Source organism: Bidens hawaiensis, unplaced genomic scaffold (genome assembly GCF_021521415.1).
Source record: "Bidens hawaiensis isolate Kalapana, Puna unplaced genomic scaffold, B.hawaiensis_p1.1 tig00034715_1, whole genome shotgun sequence".
NCBI classification, from domain to species: Eukaryota; Viridiplantae; Streptophyta; class Magnoliopsida; order Asterales; family Asteraceae; genus Bidens; species Bidens hawaiensis.
In genome coordinates, this window is record NW_027505334.1 from 82,928 (window position 1) to 105,810 (window position 22,883).

Consider the following 22,883-nt stretch of genomic DNA (forward strand, 5'->3'; position numbering starts at 1 on the left):
CAAGAGTTCTTCCAAAGCCATCTAGGCTAGGGCTTAATGAAAGCACCAATTGTTTATTCGAGACAACCGTCAATCTCACAAGAACACAAGAGAATACGAGAAACTAGACCCAAAATAATAATTCTTTCTTATTATATTTCTTAAACGAGATTACAATACATATGAAAACAAAGACATAAAATTAATAAAAAAAAAGATAAACAATAAGGAAGCATAATTTGACTATAATAAGAAAAATAAATAAAAGATAAACTTACATAATAATAATAAACTTATTAATATAATAAGATCGTAACAGGCAGGTATGTCCATGAGCGTTTTTCACGAATACATAGATGGTTATGGATATGTCCATGAGCGTTTTTACAATACATAGGTGGTTATGGATGGTGAAGAATGTTGGGAGGGTGGAGGTTGAGTTTTACTTATTATTTTATTTTATTTATATATTTATTTTTAAATTTTAATATACTTTATTCATTGTTCAAACTATAAATATTATTATATTCATATGTCTTGAAACTCTATTAAGCTAATAAATAATATGTATAAAGTTTTTATAGACTTATAATATTAGTTTATTTAATCTATTAGCTTTAGAGCCCGTATAACACACGAGATAATCTAATTAATAAAATTACAAATAAAACAATACATAATGTATATAGAAAAATGTATTACATCTATGCTTGTATCATTATACATAAGTTGATTTTATTTATATAACAAAAATGATTTTTTTCAAAAAAAACTTAATAAAAAAATAATGCACGTACAAACATACCCTAGAACACTCTATCTATTGAAAATTTATTCTCAGTATCATATATGTATAATTGAAAGAAATTTTGTTATGAATCAATTTCGGAAAATACTTCTCATATAATAATAGTTTTGAGCTACACTGTAATAATAGATTCTCGACTTTGCCAATTGACAAAAAAAAAATAGCAGGTAAACCCGTTTAATTTTGTGAATGTTTTGCTTCAGTTGAGCATAATTTTGTATGACACGCTTCACATGAAAAATTATGATCACTATTCAAGGAAAAGTCAATGCTGACATGAAGGTGGTATGTCGGAAGTGTTTGTCATTTTTTTTTTAATTTTAATGGTCATGAGATAAGTACTCAATGTGTAAAATCCAGAATCTTTTGACTATTTCCGAAAATGTCCTTAAAAATAAATTTGAAACCCAATCACATTTAAAATTCTAACTTTCATTTGTTTTACATTTTCAAGTCAAAACTTTGGGCCAGTAACAAGTTTGAAGATAAATCTATTTCCATTCTCAAATTTTTAAAAATATTTAGATTACCCATTTTTTACACGTAACAAATTTGAGCCAAATGTAGTTAATTTGTATCAAACGATCTATTTACCAACTTTTAACCCGTAACAATCGAATTTAAGTTCCACAAAAACCCGAAGAAATCCTTGATTAAAAAAAGAACCCAAGAAACTAAATATGATAAACTTTATTATATTTGAAAGTGATTGGTATATACCATCATTACAATTTAACACATATATGTATAGTTACTAAAGTAACCGAAAAAATAAATAGATAGATTTAAATCATATATTTATAATTTATAAATTTATATAACAATGTATAAAAAACCAATAGATAAATGGATATTTTTTTAAATGGATAAACTTTTAAGCATATATTTATAATTTAATAATTAAAAAATTACTTCGTAAATTAAAAGCATATTAGAGTTATTTTTTAGTTTTTTATTTACAATTTTCAACAATATACATTGTATAATATATTAATGATAATATTTAAAATTATACTCTTTTTAAGTATTTAACAAACACAATTTGTTGTTGATTTTTGAATTTCACTAAGTATGTTGTGAAATATATTCTAATAATGTATAGTAGTATAATATGTAAATATTTATTTTTATAAAAGTATATAGATATAATATAAATACATTGCAAAGAGAAATGAAGAATTTAATCACGTTATAGATATAATATAAATGGAGTGTAAAAGGAAAGTGAATAATTATTTATCTATGACATATATTAGTTTTGTAGGGAAAAAAGTTCGGAGGATTAACCACAAACTGACACGTGTCTAAAATTATTTTACTTTATTAGAATAGGTAGATATTATTAATATTAAATAATACACTTCATTATATTTAAAAATTTCATTATTATACTTTAAAACATGTTTCCTGAAAAAGAATGTAAAGTGTGATTGAAATTCAAATGAAAGGCACTTTCCTGAAGAATGTCATTGAAGAGAAAACAAGGTGTTTTAAAATATGGATGCTTTGCTGGTATAGGCACGTTTACAATAGCATTTGTGAGAGGGATCCTCTCAATTTATTTACTTTTCCTAAAACGCCGGATATAATTAGCGCTCTTTTCATGATATAATTGACGCTTTTTTCATAAGAGAAATTGTTTTCGACCATGTGAGTTTCATGTCATCTATGTGTATAGTCTCATGTCATCTATGTGTACGCATACGTATAATTATAGATTAACATTCTCGTCAAACAATATCTCAACATAAGAATTACCTACATAGACTGATTGCAAAAGAAGGGAAATCGGCCACTCTACGCCTAGGACACCATAATATCTAGGGGTGTGCATGGGTCGGTTTGAGGCGGTTTTGAGCCAAACCCATAACCATAACCGATATGTCGGTTAATGGATATCCATAACCATAACCGACCCGTTATGGCAGTTTTGGTTATTGGTTTTGTAGATTATAGTGAGTCGGTTATGGGTCGGTTAACCATAACCAAAACAATGTAAGTTAGCCTACAAGTTTGGTATCAGTTATTACAAAAAAACAACATGACATAATCTAACAAAGTTTATAATCCATAATTTAATACCAAATATTCAAAAAAAAGAATGACATATAATCCAACAATAAAATTCAACATAATTTGATAACAAACATTGAATCATAAGTATCAAAATTATATAATCCAACAACATGTTTGGTGGAAGTTAATCCCAAACATATTGTTGGTTAAATAAATTGGTCGGTTTGGTTATAGCGGTTTTGGAATTGTCATTAATCAAAACCGATCCGTATTTGGCGGTTTTTAAAAATTTTATTAACCGACCCACCGGTTATGTCGGTTATCGGTTGAAATCGATTCGGTTATGTCGGTTATGGTTCGGTTTAACGGTTATGACGGTTAAGTTGTTCACCCCTAATAATATCTGGTAAAATAGGGAACCATGGGCGAAGAATGAGAGGTAAAATATAGTGAGAGCCTCCAGTTCTTGACCAAATAGGTAACTGTCACACCCGGCCCTGAGCGGCGGAAACAGCCGGGCGCGCGCGAGTGGGGATTGATAATTAAGCACGGGCCATTGCAAACATTCAAAGTAAGATTTTCATTGCGCATGAAATGTTTAATACAAATACATTACATTGTTTAAAAATTACATAAAAACATCCAAGTATAAAAACTGTTGAAGATTTCCACGCCATATCCCCTTGCGCGGCGGAAACAACCACGCGCATCGAATGGATAGAACTAAAATCTTCCAAAAAGCTAGTTTTAGATGTTCAGCGTGAGGTGCTCTAAGTGTGACTCCATGCGCTACCTAGTTATCTCCTGAAAGACACGTAAAAACATTTGAATCAGTATAAACTGAGTGAGTTCACAAGTTTTAGTAACTTGATAAATCGCATTGCATCATAGTCTTAATAAAAATCATATTGAAACACATTTCTGATTTCATGTCTAAACATATACTTGATAATCCGTATGAAAACATAGATCTGACACATATTTCTGATAAAAATCGTTCCGCGGGCTACGTGCGAACATTACTGGGAATCGTGCTCGTCTGTGTAAGTGGCGCTGCCACTACGAGCGAAATAAGTAATACCGTCCCGCGGGTTACGCGCGAACGTTTCTGGAAAACGTGCTCGTCCATGCAAAGTGGCGCTGCCACTACGAGCTAACTAATGTAATGCCGTCCCGCGGGTTACGCGTGGACATCTCTGAAAAACCGTGCTCGTCTATGCGAAGAGGCGTTGCCCCTACGAGCTAATCAATAAATTCCGTCCCGCGGGTTACGCGCGGACGTTGTGCCGGAAAACAAGGCGCTCGTCCATGCAAAGAGGCGCGACCCCTACGAGCGGGCTCAAACCCATAGTACTGCCCCATGACCATACTAGGCACTCGTCCATGCAAAGAGGTGCGACCCCTACGAGTGGGTGGATCAAACCAGCAGTCCCTACCCTTAGAGTTCCAATGGTAAAGTGATCACTTACTCGAGTTCTAGCGCACATACATCGAAAACCTTAGATAACCGTTCGCATTGCTCATCATGAAATATAATTTAAACACATAATCGCTTGCATAGCTTGTAAGTATACCATGATAAAACATTATTTAAGTACGTGTCCCTCGCCCCGAAAACAGTTTAAAAACAGTGAAAACAGTGAGAATAGGGGCTGTGAGACTCACCTGTGGTTCTTGTTAAGGGATTAATCGAGATTCGGGTTTTCTTGGTGTTGGCCTCAGAATTGAAGGTCTAGAATACGATTAAATAACAAGAAGTATATATATTAAGATCAAGAATTAGGAGAATATAAGGGTTGGAAAGCAGATCTCAAGGTTATATTCTCGGCTTACCTAGTAACAGGATCGGAAATGAAAACAACGGATGCTTGGGAGATGATTAGTGCAAGTTTGCAGTTCTTAAGAGAGAAGTTTGAAGTGTGTTTTGGGTGATAATTTAGGTTACATATTTATAGGCAAACTCAAGGGAACACAATCCCTTGCTTTAGGGGATTGTAATCTTTTCATATCTAGGTGTAATGATGATAAAGTATGGAAATTATTATTATTTATTTAAAAGTGGAGTAGTGGATAAAAGATTTTGATTTGATTTGGACAAGACATGCAGGTCTGTGGTTGGTGGGAGTAGGGTGGCTGACAGTTGACTTTTCATGTTACAGTGTGCTTTTTCAGGTACTTTTGTCAGTGTACAGTAAAAAGTGGAAAATCTCTGAAACACGCTACTGTTTCCTTTTGGGCGGGAGTAATCTCCTTACCTCTGGAGAATAGACTAAGTGTTCTGCGCGTATCACTTTGTGCGCATAGCTTTCTGCGTGAAGGACATTTCTTTGCTGCGGGTAGGTACGTAACCTTCTCGCAGTCAGGGACATTGAGTTTCATTTGTAGATTCTCCAGGTGGTCTTGGTATTTCAACATAGTGATCAGTTATGTTGAAGTCAATTCCATCTTGGAGCTTCAGACAAACTAGCTCTCAATGTTCCCGCCATGCGGGGAGGTTAGTTCCCTTTCCGCACGCGCATAAACGATTTGGGATGCACCCGCCTTATCATCATGCGAGACGGTCAACCCAATAGACAACATTATGGATACATAAAACCAACACACTCGCGCATGGCGCATATAACATATGCCCATGCTAGTTCTTATCATGGCGCGCTCGCGCAGGGCGCACATAACAAATGCACGCGCTGATTCTAACATAGCGCGCTCGCGCAGGGCGCACATAACAAATGCACGCGCTGACTAACATAGCGCGCTTAATATTTACAATCACCTAATTATTAGGTTGATTACTTAGTTTATAGGATTGGGAAATTACCGGGTGTCACATTCTCCCCCTGTTAAGAGAATTTCGTCCCGAAATTTAGGAGACGTCGCTGGCAGAAGCCATGCTCTGAAAGAGGTGTGGGTATTTCTGGCGCATTTGATCTTCTCTTTCCCAAGTAAATTCAGGCCCACGCCTTGAGTTCCATTGAACCTTTACTAACTTGATTCGACTTCTGCGCAACTTTTGTTCTTTCCAATCGGTTACTGCTATAGGTTCTTCTACGAAGTGCAGTTGTTTGTCGATGTGAATCTCTTCCAACGGTAAAATCAACGTTTCGTCAGATAAACACTTTTTGAGGTTGGACACATGGAACGTATCATGAACTCCACTGAGTTCGGCGGGTAAACGGAGTTTATAAGCAACCGGACCGATCCTTTCCAGGATCTCAAATGGTCCAATATAGCGCGGATTCAACTTTCCTCGCTTGCCGAAACGGGGGACTCCTTTCCATGGAGAGACTTTCAAAAGTACTTTATCCCCCACTTGAAACTCCAACGGTTTCCTTCGCACATCTGCGTAGCTCTTCTGTCTGTCGCGCGCTGTCTTGAGGTGATCCCGTATCTGAAAAATCTTGTCTGTTGTTTCTTGGATCAATTCTGGACCAGTCATTTGCTTGTCACCCACTTCAGCCCAGCACAGTGGGGATCTACACTTGCGCCCATACAAAGCTTCAAACGGCGCAGCCTTGATGCTTGTGTGATAACTGTTGTTGTAAGAAAATTCAACCAATGGGAGATGAGTATCCCAGCTACCACCGAAATCGATTGCGCACGCGCGCAGCATATCTTCCAATGTCTGGATTGTTCGCTCGCTTTGACCATCCGTTTGGGGATGATATGCCGTACTCATGTCAAGACGAGTACCTAAAGCCCCTTGTAACGATCTCCAAAACCTTGATGTGAACCGACTATCTCTATCAGAAATGATGGACACTGGGACTCCATGTTTTGAAACTACTTCTCGAATATACAATCGGGCTAACTTTTCCATCTTATCGGTTTCCTTGATCGGCAGGAAGTGCGCTGACTTAGTTAGCCGATCTACAATAACCCAGATCGTGTCGTAACCCCCAGGTGTCCTTGGCAGTTTGGTGATGAAGTCCATAGAGATTTGTTCCCACTTCCACAAGGGAATTTCTGGCTGCTGAAGCAACCCTGATGGTTTCTGGTATTCAGCCTTTACCTTCGAACACGTCAGGCACTTACTGACATACATCGCGATGGCGCTCTTCAGATTGGGCCACCAATACAGCGCTTTAACATCTTGGTACATCTTGTCTGCGCCAGGATGTACGGAATACCGCGTCTTGTGAGCCTCGTTTAATACTTGCTCGCGCAATCCTCCCTTGAGAGGGACCCATATGCGGTTAGCGAAATATAGATTGCCGTTCTCCTTAAGTTCCAAACTCTTAATCATACCCCCAAGGGATTCGTTTTTAGCAAACTCTGGTTTCAAGGCTTCTTGCTGAGCGTCTCGGATGCGGGTAGAGAGATCTGCGCGAATGGTCAACCCTAGAGCCTTGACTCGTAGCGTTTTTATTCGCTCCTTCCTACTTAGCGCGTCTGCTACCACATTCGCCTTTCCAGGGTGATACTTTATTTCACAATCATAATCATTCAACAATTCAACCCATCTTCGTTGCCTCATGTTTAAATCCTTTTGATCAAATATATGTTGAAGGCTCTTGTGATCTGTAAAGATTATACACTTTGTACCATAGAGGTAATGGCGCCAAATCTTTAGCGCGAAGACAACCGCCCCAAGTTCCAGATCATGCGTTGTGTAGTTCTTTTCATTGGTCTTGAGTTGGCGCGAGGCATACGCTATGACTTTGTCTCGCTGCATAAGGACACATCCGAGTCCCTGATGTGAAGCGTCGCAGTAAACGACGATGTCATCCGTCCCCTCGGGCAGAGACAAAATTGGCGCACTACATAACTTCTGTTTCAACATTTGAAACGCTGCTTCCTGATTTTCGCCCCAAACAAACTTCTTGTCTTTCTGAGTTAGCGCGGTCAGAGGTAGAGCTATCTTGGAGAAGTTCTCAATGAAGCGTCGATAGTAGCCAGCTAGTCCTAGGAATTGCCTCACCTCAGTTGGGGTTTTTGGCGCTTCCCAGTTTTCGATGGCCTTGACTTTGGAAGGATCAACGTGTATTCCTTTCTCGTTTACAACGTGACCGAGAAAGTGAACTTCTCTAAGCCAAAACTCGCACTTGGAAAACTTCGCATACAACTTTTCTTTCCTCAACAATTTCAAAATCAATCTCAGGTGTTGCTCATGCTCGGCCTTGGTCCGAGAGTAAATCAGAATATCATCTATAAATACAATCACAAACTTGTCCAAGTATGGTTTGCACACGCGGTTCATCAATCCATGAATACAGCCGGCGCATTAGTTAGCTCGAAAGGCATCACTAAGAACTCATAATGGCCGTATCTAGTTCGGAAGGCTGTTTTCGGCACATCTTCCTCATGGACCCTAAGTTGGTGGTATCCGGACCGTAGATCTATCTTCGAATAATAACTGGATCCCTGCAACTGGTCAAATAAGTCGTCAATCCTCGGTAAGGGGTACCGATTCTTGACTGTCAGCTTATTCAGCTCCCTGTAGTCAATACACATTCTGAACGAACCATCATTCTTCTTAACAAACAGTACTGGAGCTCCCCAAGGCGAAAAGCTTGGGCGTATGAAACCCTTATCCAATAGTTCCTGTAACTGATTGGATAGCTCTTGCATCTCAGATGGAGCTAGTCGATAAGGCGCTCGAGCTACTGGCGCAGCTCCTGGGACTAAATCAATACGAAACTCGACTTGTCGCGGCGGCGGTAATCCGGGCAAATCTTCAGGAAAAACTTCTGGAAATTCGCGCACTACTGGTAAGTCTTCAATTCTTCGTTCATCTCCTTTCTTCTCTACTACATGCGCCAGGAAGGCATAGCACCCTTTCCTTAGGCACTTGCGCGCCTTTAGGCACGAAATCAGTTTCGTCGCGACTCCCCTTCTTTCCCCTTGAATCACCAAGGTTTCTCCGTTCAACAGTGGGACCCGAACCTGCTTCTCATGACAAATAACTTCCGCGTGGTTCTCGACTAACCAATCCATACCTATTACAATGTCAAAACTTCCCAAGTCTATTGGCAACAAGTTAATAATGAACCCGTGACCTCCCATGACTATTACACATTGTTCAATTCTTTCGTTCGCGCATAACTGCCTACCATTGGCTAGTTCTATAGTATAAGGTGTGTCTAGCCTACTGGTTGCTAGGCCTAGGGAGTCTTTAAACTCAGCGGATATAAAACTTAGGTCAGCGCCAGTATCAAATAAGACAGATGCAAATGGCCGTTAAGCAAAAACGTACCGGTTACCACATTCGGCTCTTCTTTAGCTTCGCCTGCGCCGATCACAAAAGCTCTCCCGCGAGCTTGGTTTCCCTTTTGCGGGCAATCCCGACTAAAATGCCCTGGCTTCCCGCATGCGTAGCAGTTGTCGCTCGCTCCAGCTTCTCTGATACGGCAATTCATCGCCTTGTGCCCTGGTCTGCCACATTTGGCGCATTCGATTCTTGCGCATTCACCCTCGTGGTGATACTTGCATTTGTTGCACCATGGGCGAGGCCCGCTGTATCCTTTCCTTGATGGTTCCGCGGCTTGGATCGGGTAAACCCTTGCGCTTTCTTGCTTTTTGAACGGTGGCTGCTTGGAGTCGGACCCTCGGTGGTGAGAGTTCCACTTCCTCTTGGGATCAGAGGTTCGCTGCTCGATTCCGCGCGTAGTCAACATACCCGCACGGACCGTATCCCTTGTAAGGGTGATGGCCCGCGCTACCGCCTCATCAAAGGTTGGAGGCGCTGCGGCGTTGAGCGGAACCCTAACAACAGGAGGTAACCCAAAGATATACCTCTCGATCTTCTTTTCCTCCGTGTTTGCCATGTCTGGCACCAACTGGCAAAGCTCGTTGAACCGGTTATTGTAGGCGTCGATATCCGTTCCTACCATGGTGTGGTTCCAGAATTCCTGTTGCAGACTCTGAATTTCTGCGCGAGAGCAGAACTTTCTCATCAACATTTCCTTCAGTTCCTCCCAGGTCTTGTGAAGAGCAACTTCTCGCCCCAAGGTCTTCACTTGAAGCTTCCACCAAGACGAAGCTGCTTCTTGGAACATGCAGGTCGCGTAAAGGACCTTCTGGTTCTCACTACATCCGCTAATGGAGAGAACTGTCTCCATCTTGTCAATCCAGTTGTAGAGCCCAATGGCCCCTTCGGTACCCTTGAATGGCCAAGGCTTACAGGCCATAAATGTCTTGTAGGAGCATCCTTTGTCCAAAGCTCCTGATTCGGGTTCTGGGGTCTCGTTCTCCTGACGACCCTGACTAGATTCGGCCTTGCTGGCCTCATGTGTTGCGATCGCTTGCGCGATTATTTCCGCGAGTTCCTCGGGTGTCATGGTAATTCCCTTGGCTCTAGTTGGAGGCATTCTCGCTTTAAAAGAGTGAAAATATATCAACTTAGCGCATGTACTCTGAGCACATAATGTTTTTATCTTTATTTACTAGACACTGTGTGACCCGTGTTCCTAAGTGTGTGTATAGTTTCTTTTGAAAATATTTTCTTTGAAAAAAAATATTTCATGCGATTTCCCCAACGGTTATAGTCTAGGTTAAAACTTCTTTTCCTAGTTCGCTATAACCAGTGCTCTGATACCAATCTGTCACACCCGGCCCTGAGCGGCGGAAACAGCCGGGCGCGCGCGAGTGGGGATTGATAATTAAGCACGGGCCATTGCAAACATTCAAAGTAAGATTTTCATTGCGCATGAAATGTTTAATACAAATACATTACATTGTTTAAAAATTACATAAAAACATCCAAGTATAAAAACTGTTGAAGATTTCCACGCCATATCCCCTTGCGCGGCGGAAACAACCACGCGCATCGAAGGGATAGAACTAAAATCTTCCAAAAAGCTAGTTTTAGATGTTCAGCGTGAGGTGCTCTAAGTGTGACTCCATGCGCTACCTAGTTATCTCCTGAAAGACACGTAAAAACATTTGAATCAGTATAAACTGAGTGAGTTCACAAGTTTTAGTAACTTGATAAATCGCATTGCATCATAGTCTTAATAAAAATCATATTGAAACACATTTCTGATATCATGTCTAAACATATACTTGATAATCCGTATGAAAACATAGATCTGACACATATTTCTGATAAAAATCGTTCCGCGGGCTACGCGCGAACATTACTGGGAATCGTGCTCGTCTGTGTAAGTGGCGCTGCCACTACGAGCGAAATAAGTAATACCGTCCCGCGGGTTACGCGCGAACGTTTCTGGAAAACGTGCTCGTCCATGCAAAGTGGCGCTGCCACTACGAGCTAACTAATGTAATGCCGTCCCGCGGGTTACGCGTGGACATCTCTGAAAAACCGTGCTCGTCTATGCGAAGAGGCGTTGCCCCTACGAGCTAATCAATAAATTCCGTCCCGCGGGTTACGCGCGGACGTTGTGCCGGAAAACAAGGCGCTCGTCCATGCAAAGAGGCGCGACCCCTACGAGCGGGCTCAAACCCATAGTACTGCCCCATGACCATACTAGGCACTCGTCCATGCAAAGAGGTGCGACCCCTACGAGTGGGTGGATCAAACCAGCAGTCCCTACCCTTAGAGTTCCAATGGTAAAGTGATCACTTACTCGAGTTCTAGCGCACATACATCGAAAACCTTAGATAACCGTTCGCATTGCTCATCATGAAATATAATTTAAACACATAATCGCTTGCATAGCTTGTAAGTATACCATGATAAAACATTATTTAAGTACGTGTCCCTCGCCCCGAAAACAGTTTAAAAACATTGAAAACAGTGAGAATAGGGGCTGTGAGACTCACCTGTGGTTCTTGTTAAGGGATTAATCGAGATTCGGGTTTTCTTGGTGTTGGCCTCGGAATTGAAGGTCTAGAATACGATTAAATAACAAGAAGTATATATATTAAGATCAAGAATTAGGAGAATATAAGGGTTGGAAAGCAGATCTCAAGGTTATATTCTCGGCTTACCTAGTAACAGGATCGGAAATGAAAACAACGGATGCTTGGGAGATGATTAGTGCAAGTTTGCAGTTCTTAAGAGAGAAGTTTGAAGTGTGTTTTGGGTGATAATTTAGGTTACATATTTATAGGCAAACTCAAGGGAACACAATCCCTTGCTTTAGGGGATTGTAATCTTTTCATATCTAGGTGTAATGATGATAAAGTATGGAAATTATTATTATTTATTTAAAAGTGGAGTAGTGGATAAAAGATTTTGATTTGATTTGGACAGGACATGCAGGTCTGTGGTTGGTGGGAGTAGGGTGGCTGACAGTTGACTTTTCATGTTACAGTGTGCTTTTTCAGGTACTTTTGTCAGTGTACAGTAAAAAGTGGAAAATCTCTGAAACACGCTACTGTTTCCTTTTGGGCGGGAGTAATCTCCTTACCTCTGGAGAATAGACTAAGTGTTCTGCGCGTATCACTTTGTGCGCATAGCTTTCTGCGTGAAGGACATTTCTTTGCTGCGGGTAGGTACGTAACTTTCTCGCAGTCAGGGACATTGAGTTTCATTTGTAGATTCTCCAGGTGGTCTTGGTATTTCAACATAGTGATCAGTTATGTTGAAGTCAATTCCATCTTGGAGCTTCAGACAAACTAGCTCTCAATGTTCCCGCCATGCGGGGAGGTTAGTTCCCTTTCCGCACGCGCATAAACGATTTGGGATGCACCCGCCTTATCATCATGCGAGACGGTCAACCCAATAGACAACATTATGGATACATAAAACCAACACACTCGCGCATGGCGCATATAACATATGCCCATGCTAGTTCTTATCATGGCGCGCTCGCGCAGGGCGCACATAACAAATGCACGCGCTGATTCTAACATAGCGCGCTCGCGCAGGGCGCACATAACAAATGCACGCGCTGACTAACATAGCGCGCTTAATATTTACAATCACCTAATTATTAGGTTGATTACTTAGTTTATAGGATTGGGAAATTACCGGGTGTCACAGTAACCATGAACGAAAAATGAGGTAAAATAGTGATAGTGAACCTCCAAACTCTGCCCCATATGAAGAAGGAGGTGAGATAAAAAGCTCCAATGTTTCTTTACTGAGGACACCAAATTCTGCCTCGAGCCTAAAATCTACGATATAAAGACCTCTAGTTAATGATATCATGTCATTTTATACGATGGTCATAAAAATAACATGTACATAGTTCGACCTTGTATTCATAAACCTAAGAAAACCAATAATAGAAAATAGAAGTGATAATTAAGGGTGTGTTTGGGATTGCTTATTTAAATGAAAAAAGACTTTTTGCTAAAAAAACTTATAAACTTATGAATTTTTTAGAAGAAGTTTTCAGAAAAATGTTTGGATTAGCTCATGTATGAGAGGAAACCAAAATGACTAAAAATGACACTCTTTTTTAAAATGAGTGTAATGAGTTTTAAAGATTAGAGGGGTGTAATTAGGGCTGTTCACGAACCGAACCGAACCGAACCGAACGCAGGCATGCTCATACTTGGTTTGGTTTGAAACCGAGCCGAACCGAGCGGCTTGAATTTAAAGAAACGAGCGTCTTGTTTATGCTTGAACTTGGTTTGGTTTTAAATCGAGCGGCTTGGTTCGGCTTGGTTTTGCTTGGTTTCGTACAAAATTTTCAATTTTAAAATTATAAAACTCCAAAATATCATTAATTCAAAACTTTCAACTAAAAAAATGTATAGAGTTCCAACTCTAAAATGTCTAAAACTCAAAGTTAGCAATAAAACATACATAATAAGTTCAGCGAATATACCTGGTCAATATTTTCTCCTAACAATAAAAAAAATAGTTCGTGTATCAAGTGTGACGAGATCCAGCAGCTAGTTTTTTAAATGTGTAATCGAAGTACTGAATGACAGAATGGCATGAAAGTTTATGGAAATGTAGAATTGTGAAAGCATTGAACAAGTGGCTAGGATTTAAAATTAAACTTTGATGTCAACACGAAAGTAGGAAATTAAATTTTTTTTGTATATTTTTGTATAAATACATATTATATATAAATTTTAAACTAAAAAAATAATTCGAGCAAAACAAACCGAACCGAACCGAGCGAAGCTTTGCTCGTGCTTAGTTTGTTTGAAATCGAACCGATCCGATCGGACGGAAATCGAACGAGCATTTTTCGAGCGAGCGACGAACAGGCGTCGAGCGGTTTGAACAGTCCTAGGTGTAACAGGTAATTTAAACCCGTTAAGTTAATAAGTTACACATTTCTAACTTTTCAAAACCTTAATTTAAACCCGTTAAGTTAATAAGTTACACATTTCTAACTTTTCAAAACCTTTTTATTTTGTATTGTCTAAAAGTTAAAATAGATAAGAACTTATGGTTTGCCAAAAACTCTTATTAACTTTTTAAAAAGTTTATAATTAGAAAAAAATAAAGAATCCCAAACACACCATTTAACACACCCTAAATGGAAGAAGATACTAATCCTAAAAGTGGAAGAACATGGCTAACATATTTTGAGTCTTAAATCATATCCATTATGAACTAAAGTTTTCTCCCTTACCAGTTCGATCACATTTTACTATTTAGTTTAACTCGTTAAAAGAAATTCAAATCGCACTACAAAGGAAATTTTCGATTTAAATTTATACCAACAAAAGTACACAACTAAAAAGTTTATAATTAGAAAAAAATAAAGAATCCCAAACACACCATTTAACACACCCTAAATGGAAGAAGATACTAATCCTAAAAGTGGAAGAACATGGCTAACATATTTTGAGTCTTAAATCATATCCATTATGAACTAAAGTTTTCTCCCTTACCAGTTCGATCACATTTTACTATTTAGTTTAACTCGTTAAAAGAAATTCAAATCGCACTACAAAGGAAATTTTCGATTTAAATTTATACCAACAAAAGTACACAACATAACCACTAAAATCAAACTCACATTCATAAACTAGAAAAGCTTCATAATCATAACTGCATTACACCATTTCACCATAAAACAAATAAATAAAACACAACATAACTTGACACACATTTAACTCAAATTTCAACATAACCCTCTAAGCCTTGCTCGCACCACGTCCTTCCTTCGCACCACCAACATGAACCTGACCACCCGCACCACCACCACCACCAGCATGCACCTGACCACCAACATGACCACCAACATGAACCTGGCTCTCCCCAATATCATGAGCCTTGTCCTGAATAGTCTGACCCACATCCTTCGTCTTTTGTCCGGTATACTCCACCACATCCTGCAACCTTCTCTTAGCCGAATCCACCTGCTCGGGCACCGACCCGGTTATCTGCCTCAAAATATTCACCAAAAACGATAACGAGCTCAAACCCGTGAGCCCGAAAGTACCCGATGTCAAAAACCCCGCCACCGCCAGCCCGATCGCCAGGACAGCCGGGACAAGAACCGGGCTGAAGATAACGAAAAGCGGGGTCACGACAGCAAGACCGATCAAGGTACCGGCTAGCGTGAGTCCCGCTAGACCAAGTAGGGTTAAACCCACTGGAAGTATGGCCACAACGGCCAGGACTTTGCTCTTTGATGGGCCTTGTTGATGTTGGTGAGAGTAGTATGGCCTGTTAATGCCGGACTGATGGTCGAACCGTTGGTCATGGATGGTGTGAACTTGGATCTGTTGGGGGTGACGGTCACGATCGTAGCTAGCCATGGATGATGAATAATATTATGTGTTTAGAGATGAGAATAGAGAGATGATGAGAGTTGAAGGGGTGTGGTGACGGTGTTAATAAAGAAGAAGAGGTGAGTGTAAGGTGATGACACGTATGTGAGGACGTGGAGGAAATTTGGTTGCATGAAGCACAAGTTTCATAGCTTTTGTTTGTTTATTTTGACGGAGTCCCATGGGTTCTTCTTAAGTTCTAAGCTTTAATTTTCAAATTTCAATTCAAAAATCAAAATATACTTTTTAGTACATGATTTATCATTTATTGTTTCGGTTGTATCAAATGCTATTTTTGAAAAAAAATTTCTTTAAGCGTGTAATTTTATTAGTAACTAGTTTAAGTCTTTGTGTATGTTACATGTGTTTATTTAGTTTTTTGTTTTTAATTGTTTTATTATTTTGTATTTGTAATAATTTGTTTTATTTTTAACGTAGTTTTGTTTTGATTTAATACGTATATAATTTTTTGCATTATTCACTATAACATTTGGATTAAATTGATCGAAATGTGTAGCTTTTCTAGATTTTTAACGAACAAACATAAATTAAGACGAGCATGTTGATTTTTTTTAAAGAACATGCATGAACACAAATATTTGTCTTACAATAAAGGGGCGGTTGATGTAGGTGACGATGATGGTTGATGCATGAGACTATGAGAGGGAGGTTAACAATGCAAAACTTAACCGGTATGGAGATTTAGAGGATATATCAGCGACGGAGAATATGTAGAGAAAATAAATTAAATAGGGTTTGATTATGAAACAGTTTCACAAATAAATGAAATGTTATAACCCGTTTAAGGGCTATCCGGGTTTGGTGAGACCCATGACCCGTGAAAATTATTATTTGATGATTAAGGGGTTATTTCACAAATAAATTAGATATTATAACCCGTTTAAGGACTATCCGTGTCTAATGAGACTCATACCCGCGAACAGTGGCGGATCTAGGAAATTTTCTCACAGGGGTCGGAAAAATTTTTAGTCAGTATTCAGTTGGTCATCGCTACATAATTTTTCCGATCCCGTCCGGCCGATCATGTCAAGTAATCGGTATATAATTTTTTTGGTCCAGTTGGGCCCCTCCGATCGGCTAGAATTGGGTCAGCTCGAGTAATATAGAAAAAAGATAATCAAACAAATAATAATACGTGAAACTTCATTAAAAATGCATAAATAAAATGTCATGTGTCTAAAATTGTTCTTTAGGGGTTTTCATTTTTTAAAGCTTAACAAAAAATCATATAAAATTGTTCTTTAGGGGTTTTCATTTTTTAAAGCTTAACAAAAAATCATATAGTACGCATGTCTTTTTCAATAAAACAAATACAAATATCGTTTAAATTCTCATCACCCATTTGATTACGCAAAACATACTTCACGTAAAAGTATTTTCAACGTTTATAGTTGCGACGGGTAATACGAGAGCTAGTCTCAATAAACGATAAACCAATACAAATGAAGTTGGTGAGCATACCAACGTATGTAGAAAGTCGAAACATTTTCTTTGAAGATTAAAACTCTTATAATCCGTTGAACTCACATAACAAATTATTTGCGTCATTATAACCTTTTTTAATAAGTTAAATGTATATTAGGTTGAGAGTTTTGTGCTGAGAGTTTTGGACTTAAAACTTAGGAATAAGATTGATTGGGTATTTGAGCTTAAATTTGTATTAAATTCGTTTCAATTAAACTCAAATTTAATTATTTATATACATTTATATAATTATAAATGTAAATTTATTTTCTATTATGGCCAGTCTCGAAATTTCATGGGTTCATTCTCGAATTTTTACAGCGTCTTTTTGTCGTTTTCGAAATTCCACAGGGGTCGGTATCAAAATTTCCCAGAGGTCGGTTGAGGTTTTAACACATATATACCACTAAAAAAATTTCTCACAGGGGTCGGCCGACCCCCTACTCAAAGAGTAGGTACGCCACTGCCCGCGAATTCGGGTCAAACATATAAGAAGTCTCAAATCAAAATCAAACAATCTTGTGGCTTAAAAGAGGTGGGGGAGTGACAAAAGAGTTATACATATAATTTTTTTTGTATGCGTTTACAGATAGATAGATAGATAGATAGATAGATAGACAGATACATATTTGAAAAGGGATTTTGAAGAAATACTAAGTGAACCCACGGGCAGATTATAGATAATCTGGGGGTTAAGTAATGTTTCCCACGAGGATGAGGTCCAGCAGAGAAGGTTGTTCTTCAGGGGACCTGCAAAACAGACACCGTAAGCTCGTCACTGAGAAGGGGGGGTTCCTCCTTGTGACCACCCTCCGGCGTGAGAATCAGACTAGATTGCTCTGAATATAAGTGTATATTAAGAGATTGCTAGATAAGATTGAGATATCAGATGATGATCTTACCATTCCAAGGTGTTGGAGTATTTATAGCCGAAGGTAGGTTTCCTAGAAGGTACAGCCGGCTGAATAGTATTCCTGTTCTACCAACAGTGGACTACGCACAGGCCATGCTGGTTGGTGGATAGGCTACGGCCAACAGTAAAGGTCGGCTGTATACTGTTCCTTTACTGCCGGCTACGCACTGTTCCACCAACTGTAGGCTGCGCACGTCCCATCGTAAGGGTTGGTGAGTAGGCAGCGGCTAATAGTGACAAACAGTACTAGAGGGTGCTCCTCCTCGTATTGTTGTCGGTGAGCTGTCACCCTGTGATTGGTTCATGGGCTGCTCTGGTCAAATTGTCTGTTCCGCCCATACCTTAGTAGGTATAGTACGAAAGACCTTCCAGAAGCATACGGACTGGCTCATTTAGGCGGGAGTATTCCCGCCTTGCTCATTCCTTCATGTGACTACTGAAGTAGCGAATGCCTTGTGCGTGTAGCCTTGCTGTTAGTGCGGGTAGCCTTCCCTGATGGCTTGTATCCGCAGCTGCGGGAACAGGCGGGGTACTTCGCCATTGGGAGGCTTTCCCTGCGGGTACAGTTGGCGTACTGCGCGTAAGGTTCTCTAAGCATGGTGGGCCCTGCTGGAGCAGTTGGTTATTGCGCAGACGTCCCTATTCAAGGTGACTCTTGCTGGTCCAACTGGGCTCTGCTGGGACCTACCTCTTCAAGTCCCCCCTGTCCAATGTTCTTCTCATGAATTATTAATAAGTGAGGTGAACTTTTGGACTTAGCAAGGAGTTTTTGAAAAGGGTTTAGTTTTTCGGTTTTCCGTGGTGATTCTTCCCGCGGTTTTCCTGATGTCACGCAGAAATTCCCGACTTTTCTGCTTGATCTTTGGGTGTGAAGCGGGTAGGTTTGTAACCTCCTCGTACGTCAGGAGCGTTGAGTCCCATTTGTGTGGATTCTCCGTGGGGTTTTGGTAGTTTTCAACATACTGATCAATTATGCTAAAACCACCAATCCCATCACGGAGTTTCGAACAATATAGTTCTCGACGTTCCCGTCATGCGGGGATGTTATTCCCGTTCCCGCCAGCATGGCCCAGAAGATCCTTCTTGGTTTGAATTCCCTGCAGAGTGCTAAGTATGTGAAGGGTTTTGCCTTGACACTGTACCCGCACTTGTCTTACGGTTACTTTACTTCCAAGGTATTCCTGGCGTCAATTCCCTGCGGGTGCTAAGTATGTGAAGGGTTTTGCCATAACACTGTACCCGCATCCGTCTTACGGTTACTTGGTTGCCGAGGAATTCTTGGCTTCAATTCCTTGCAGGTGCTAAGTATGTGAAGGGTTTTGCCTTAACACTGTACCCGCACCTGTCTTACAGTTACTTGGTTGCCAAGGTAAGGGGTATTTTCCCGCTTACTTTTGAATCTTTTTGAATTTTGAATTTTGAAATTCGAAGAGTTGGTGGAAGGATAAGAACAGTCCAAACCTCTGACACGTCGTGCGACGGTTTCTTCTGACTGTGTCAGGACGTGCAGGAAGTTATGGTGACGTGACAGTACATGGTCATTCCAGACGCTTTTTCAGGCGCGTGGGCGCGATTTTTCGGGCGCGTGGCCGCGAAATTAATGGTATGCGTCCTGTCAACAGCTGTTGCCAGCTTGCTTTTTGCCACGTGTCATAGTTTCATTGCACCTTCGTTTTCTCTCTCTTCCGCATTAATTTCATCGCATTAATTGCGATTAGTATATAAAGGGGGAGAGGGTTCTTTGTAATCCACACTTTCACTCTTCTCTTCATCTTCTTTGCGATTTCCGGCGAATACTCACCTTTTCAGGCAAGCATTCTCCCGAAATCGTTTTCTTCTTTTTCAAGATGTCTCGTGATCTCGAGTCTACAGCTGACGACAAGAGTACTGCTGGCGAGTGCCAGTGTGCTCTGCCTGGCGATCTGTATCGGTACGTCGTCAGGAAGTTCATGCTCGAGTCTCTCGAGCCTGAGTTTCCTGAACCCCATCAGACGGTGTACGATGCCCCCAGAGGCAAGATCGGGGTTTATGCTGCATTCTTTGTTTATGGGAATCTTAGGTTCCCATTGACAAAGTTTGTTTACCGTGTCCTTGAGAGGCACGGTGTTCATTTGACCGAGTTGCACCCCATGGCGATCGCCAAGATTCGCCACTTCGAGTGGGTGTGCCGGATTTTGGGCATTGAGCCCTATGTTGACCGCCTGATGACCTTCTACACTTGGAGGTGCATCCAGGGGTGGTACACGTTGATAACCCGGATCAAGGGTTTGAAGATTTGCGCAACCGAGCGCAGTCTTCGCGCGTGGAAGCGGGAGTTCTTCTTCATATCCGCTCGCGCCATCCCCATTGCCATGAAATTCAAGAACGGGCAAGTACTTCCCAGCCTTCACGCCTCCAACTACGAGGAGGCCGAATGGTTTTCGAAGATATCCCGGGTCCAATCTCCGGTTTACCGGTTTGCGGAGTCAGGGATGGTGATGTTGGGGATGAGCCGGGTGTGGAAGGAGGCGGATGCGCGAAAGATTCCGATCGTCCTCGAATACGGTTCGAACTCTGTTCCTTACGGTATGCTTTATTTCTTTTTGTTGATTCTGAATTTCTTCTAACTTCTTTCCTGTTTATTTCAGAGGGGAACGACTTGCAGTCGCTCCTGAACCCGCGGGAGGCTGACGGTCCCGCTCGGATGGGTACTCGTGCTCTGGACGAGAACGAGTTGCCCATCCTAGAACAAACGGCGGATCGGTTCGTGGAGGTCTATCCGCAAGGCCATGAGATCCTTAGCTCCCGTCGGCCAGGTAAGGCGCTATTCGACCCTCGACCCCTCAATGTTGAAACCTCTGCTGGAATTCCTCTAATCGTATGTTCTGATGAGGAATCCGCAGATGGTCCTCCGTTGGTGCGGAAGAAAAAGGCTGCCGGCGGGAAGGGGAAGGAGAAGGTGGCCTCCACAGCCGATCCAGCGCCTCGGTCTGACTCGGAGACCGAGAGCGAAGAGGTGGCGGGGAATCCCGGTGGTGATAAGATCACCATTCCGGAGGCTGTGACAACTGTCACCGAAGAGCCCAGGATGACGACGGTGACCGGCGTGAAGAGGCCGGCTCCATCGGGTTCGTCCCCGCCTCTTCGTACCTTTAGGCTCAAGAAAACCCGTAAGTACAAACTTCCTTTATCTTTAGCTTCATAGTTTAATGTCATTTTAACACTTGTCTTCTTTACGCAGGCGTGGATGTTGACGCATTCCAGGGTGGAGCGCAGAGGAGTACCTCTCCGCCAATGACGGTAGGCTTGGTCAGCCTTCCTGAGGCGACGACCCAGGCGCCTGCGCCTGCATCCGCTGGTTCAGTCGCTCACTCCTTTGAGCCGACAGTTCCAGCTGTGATGACGTCACCGCCGGCTGTGAGTGCTATTTTTACAGCATCTTTCACCGAGCCGGCGGTTACTATTGCTGCGGATTCTGCAGCGGCCACCGCGGCGGCCGCCACCATGCCTCCTCCGTCATCGGCAACGACGGCCGATCCTTCAGGTATGCATGGGGCGTATCGCCAAACCTTGCCACCTTCCCATCTGCCTGACATCTTGGATGGATTTCCCTTGGGTTCAGGTGATGGGTTTGGCGGCTATCGGCCTGTTATTGACCCTACAGGTGCGTAGGGTTCTTTTGGCCTATTTTATATTTTTCAATCATCTTTTCCTAACTGTTCTTTGTTTTTTGCAGTGTCGGATTCCAATGAAGTGTATGTTCCACGATGGAACATTCGCCGAGGAACAACCCTTCGCACACCTGTGGAGTGCGTGGAGTGGGCTCGTCACGCTGCTCCCAGTGGTGCGTTGGGGGAAGCCATGGCTAGCTACCAGGAGGGTAGGCTAAGCAATGAGCTTCGGGTTCTCCTGGCCCGGATGCAGCCGCGCGTCGAGCTGCTTTGTCGTGAAAACGACAAGTTAAAAGCAGCTCGCCTTCAGGAAGTAGCTCAGGCGCGGGCTGTCCGGGAGGAGAATAGGAGGCTTTCCGCCGCGGCGGCGGAGAAGGAGAAGGCGTTCAAGGCCCTTGAAGTCGAGGTTCAGGCCCGTCTCGTGGCTCGCTCCAAGGCTGCCCAAGCTGTTAATGAACAGCTTCGGCTGGCTAAGGAGACTGCTAGGAACGCGACTGAAAGGGCCACCAAGGCTGAAGCTGTTGCCGAGCCTCTACGCGTGGAGAATGAAGAGCTTAAAGCCAAATTAGAGGCTCTCCAGCAGGCTCATGATGCTTTGGCGATGGAGGACGCGAAGAAGCTCCAAGAGATCCTGGACCAGAGGGGCGTGCTTGACCATACTGAGCGGAAGCTAAAGGGCGTCGAAGAGGCTGCTGCAAAGGAAGTGTTGCTTGCCAACCTTAATAAAAGTGAAGCCGAACGCGCCTGTACCCAAGCTCAAGCCGCCCTCCAAGAAGCTCTGGTTGCCATGGAATGGCTTCTTCGAGAAGCGTTGTCTCGGGTAAGTCTAGCTTCATGTCTTCACGCTTTTCTTTATAAATAGAAAAGGTTCTGATACTTGTATTTTTTCTTTGTAGGTTGTGCATCGGGTCTTCTCAGAGACGTCTTATGACGATGCTATGAGCGCAGCCCTCAACGCTTCTCATGAGGATGGGGAAAAGGCCGGCTTCCTGCTTGGTCTAGGGTTCGTTGAGAAAGGCATCCCGCCTTCCAACTTCCCTTTGTACGATGTGGATACTGAAGCTATTTACGACCAAGCAGTGAACCAGTATGCCGCCTTCTCGCATCCTGTGGTGGAAAAGGTGAACGAAGTCGCTGCTGCTGATGATGGGCTAGCTATTCTTAAAGCCTTCCTTGAACCACCACGCTCTACTGATGGAGCGGGTCCAAGTGGAAGTGGTCCTGAAGCTTGATTCTGAAGATCCCTTTCCACCATTAGCGTAGATTTTTGCTTTTGTATAGCTTTGTAATATTTGAATTTGATGAAATAAAGATTGTGTTTGTTCTTTGCCTTGTTTATTTTACGCATGTTTTGATCTAACTTAGTAATTTCTTTAGTACTTAGATAAGTTAACTTTTTAACGTGGTAAATTATAAGTTTGTTTCGCTTCCTCTTTCATGATTG

General features: G+C 41.7%; 2 protein-coding genes across 3 annotated transcripts in view; both read right to left on the reverse strand.

Annotated features, from left to right (window-relative positions):
• LOC143612511 (zinc finger CCCH domain-containing protein 41-like) overlaps positions 1-22,883 on the reverse strand; it is a 54,062-nt gene that overhangs the window by 7,690 nt on the left and 23,489 nt on the right. The window lies entirely within an intron of this gene.
• LOC143612504 (oleosin Ara h 10.0102-like) lies at positions 14,564-15,558 on the reverse strand. Its single transcript, XM_077086474.1, has one exon. The coding sequence runs from the start codon at positions 15,377-15,379 to the stop codon at positions 14,753-14,755; it is 627 nt and encodes a 208-aa protein (XP_076942589.1). The 5' UTR covers positions 15,380-15,558; the 3' UTR covers positions 14,564-14,752.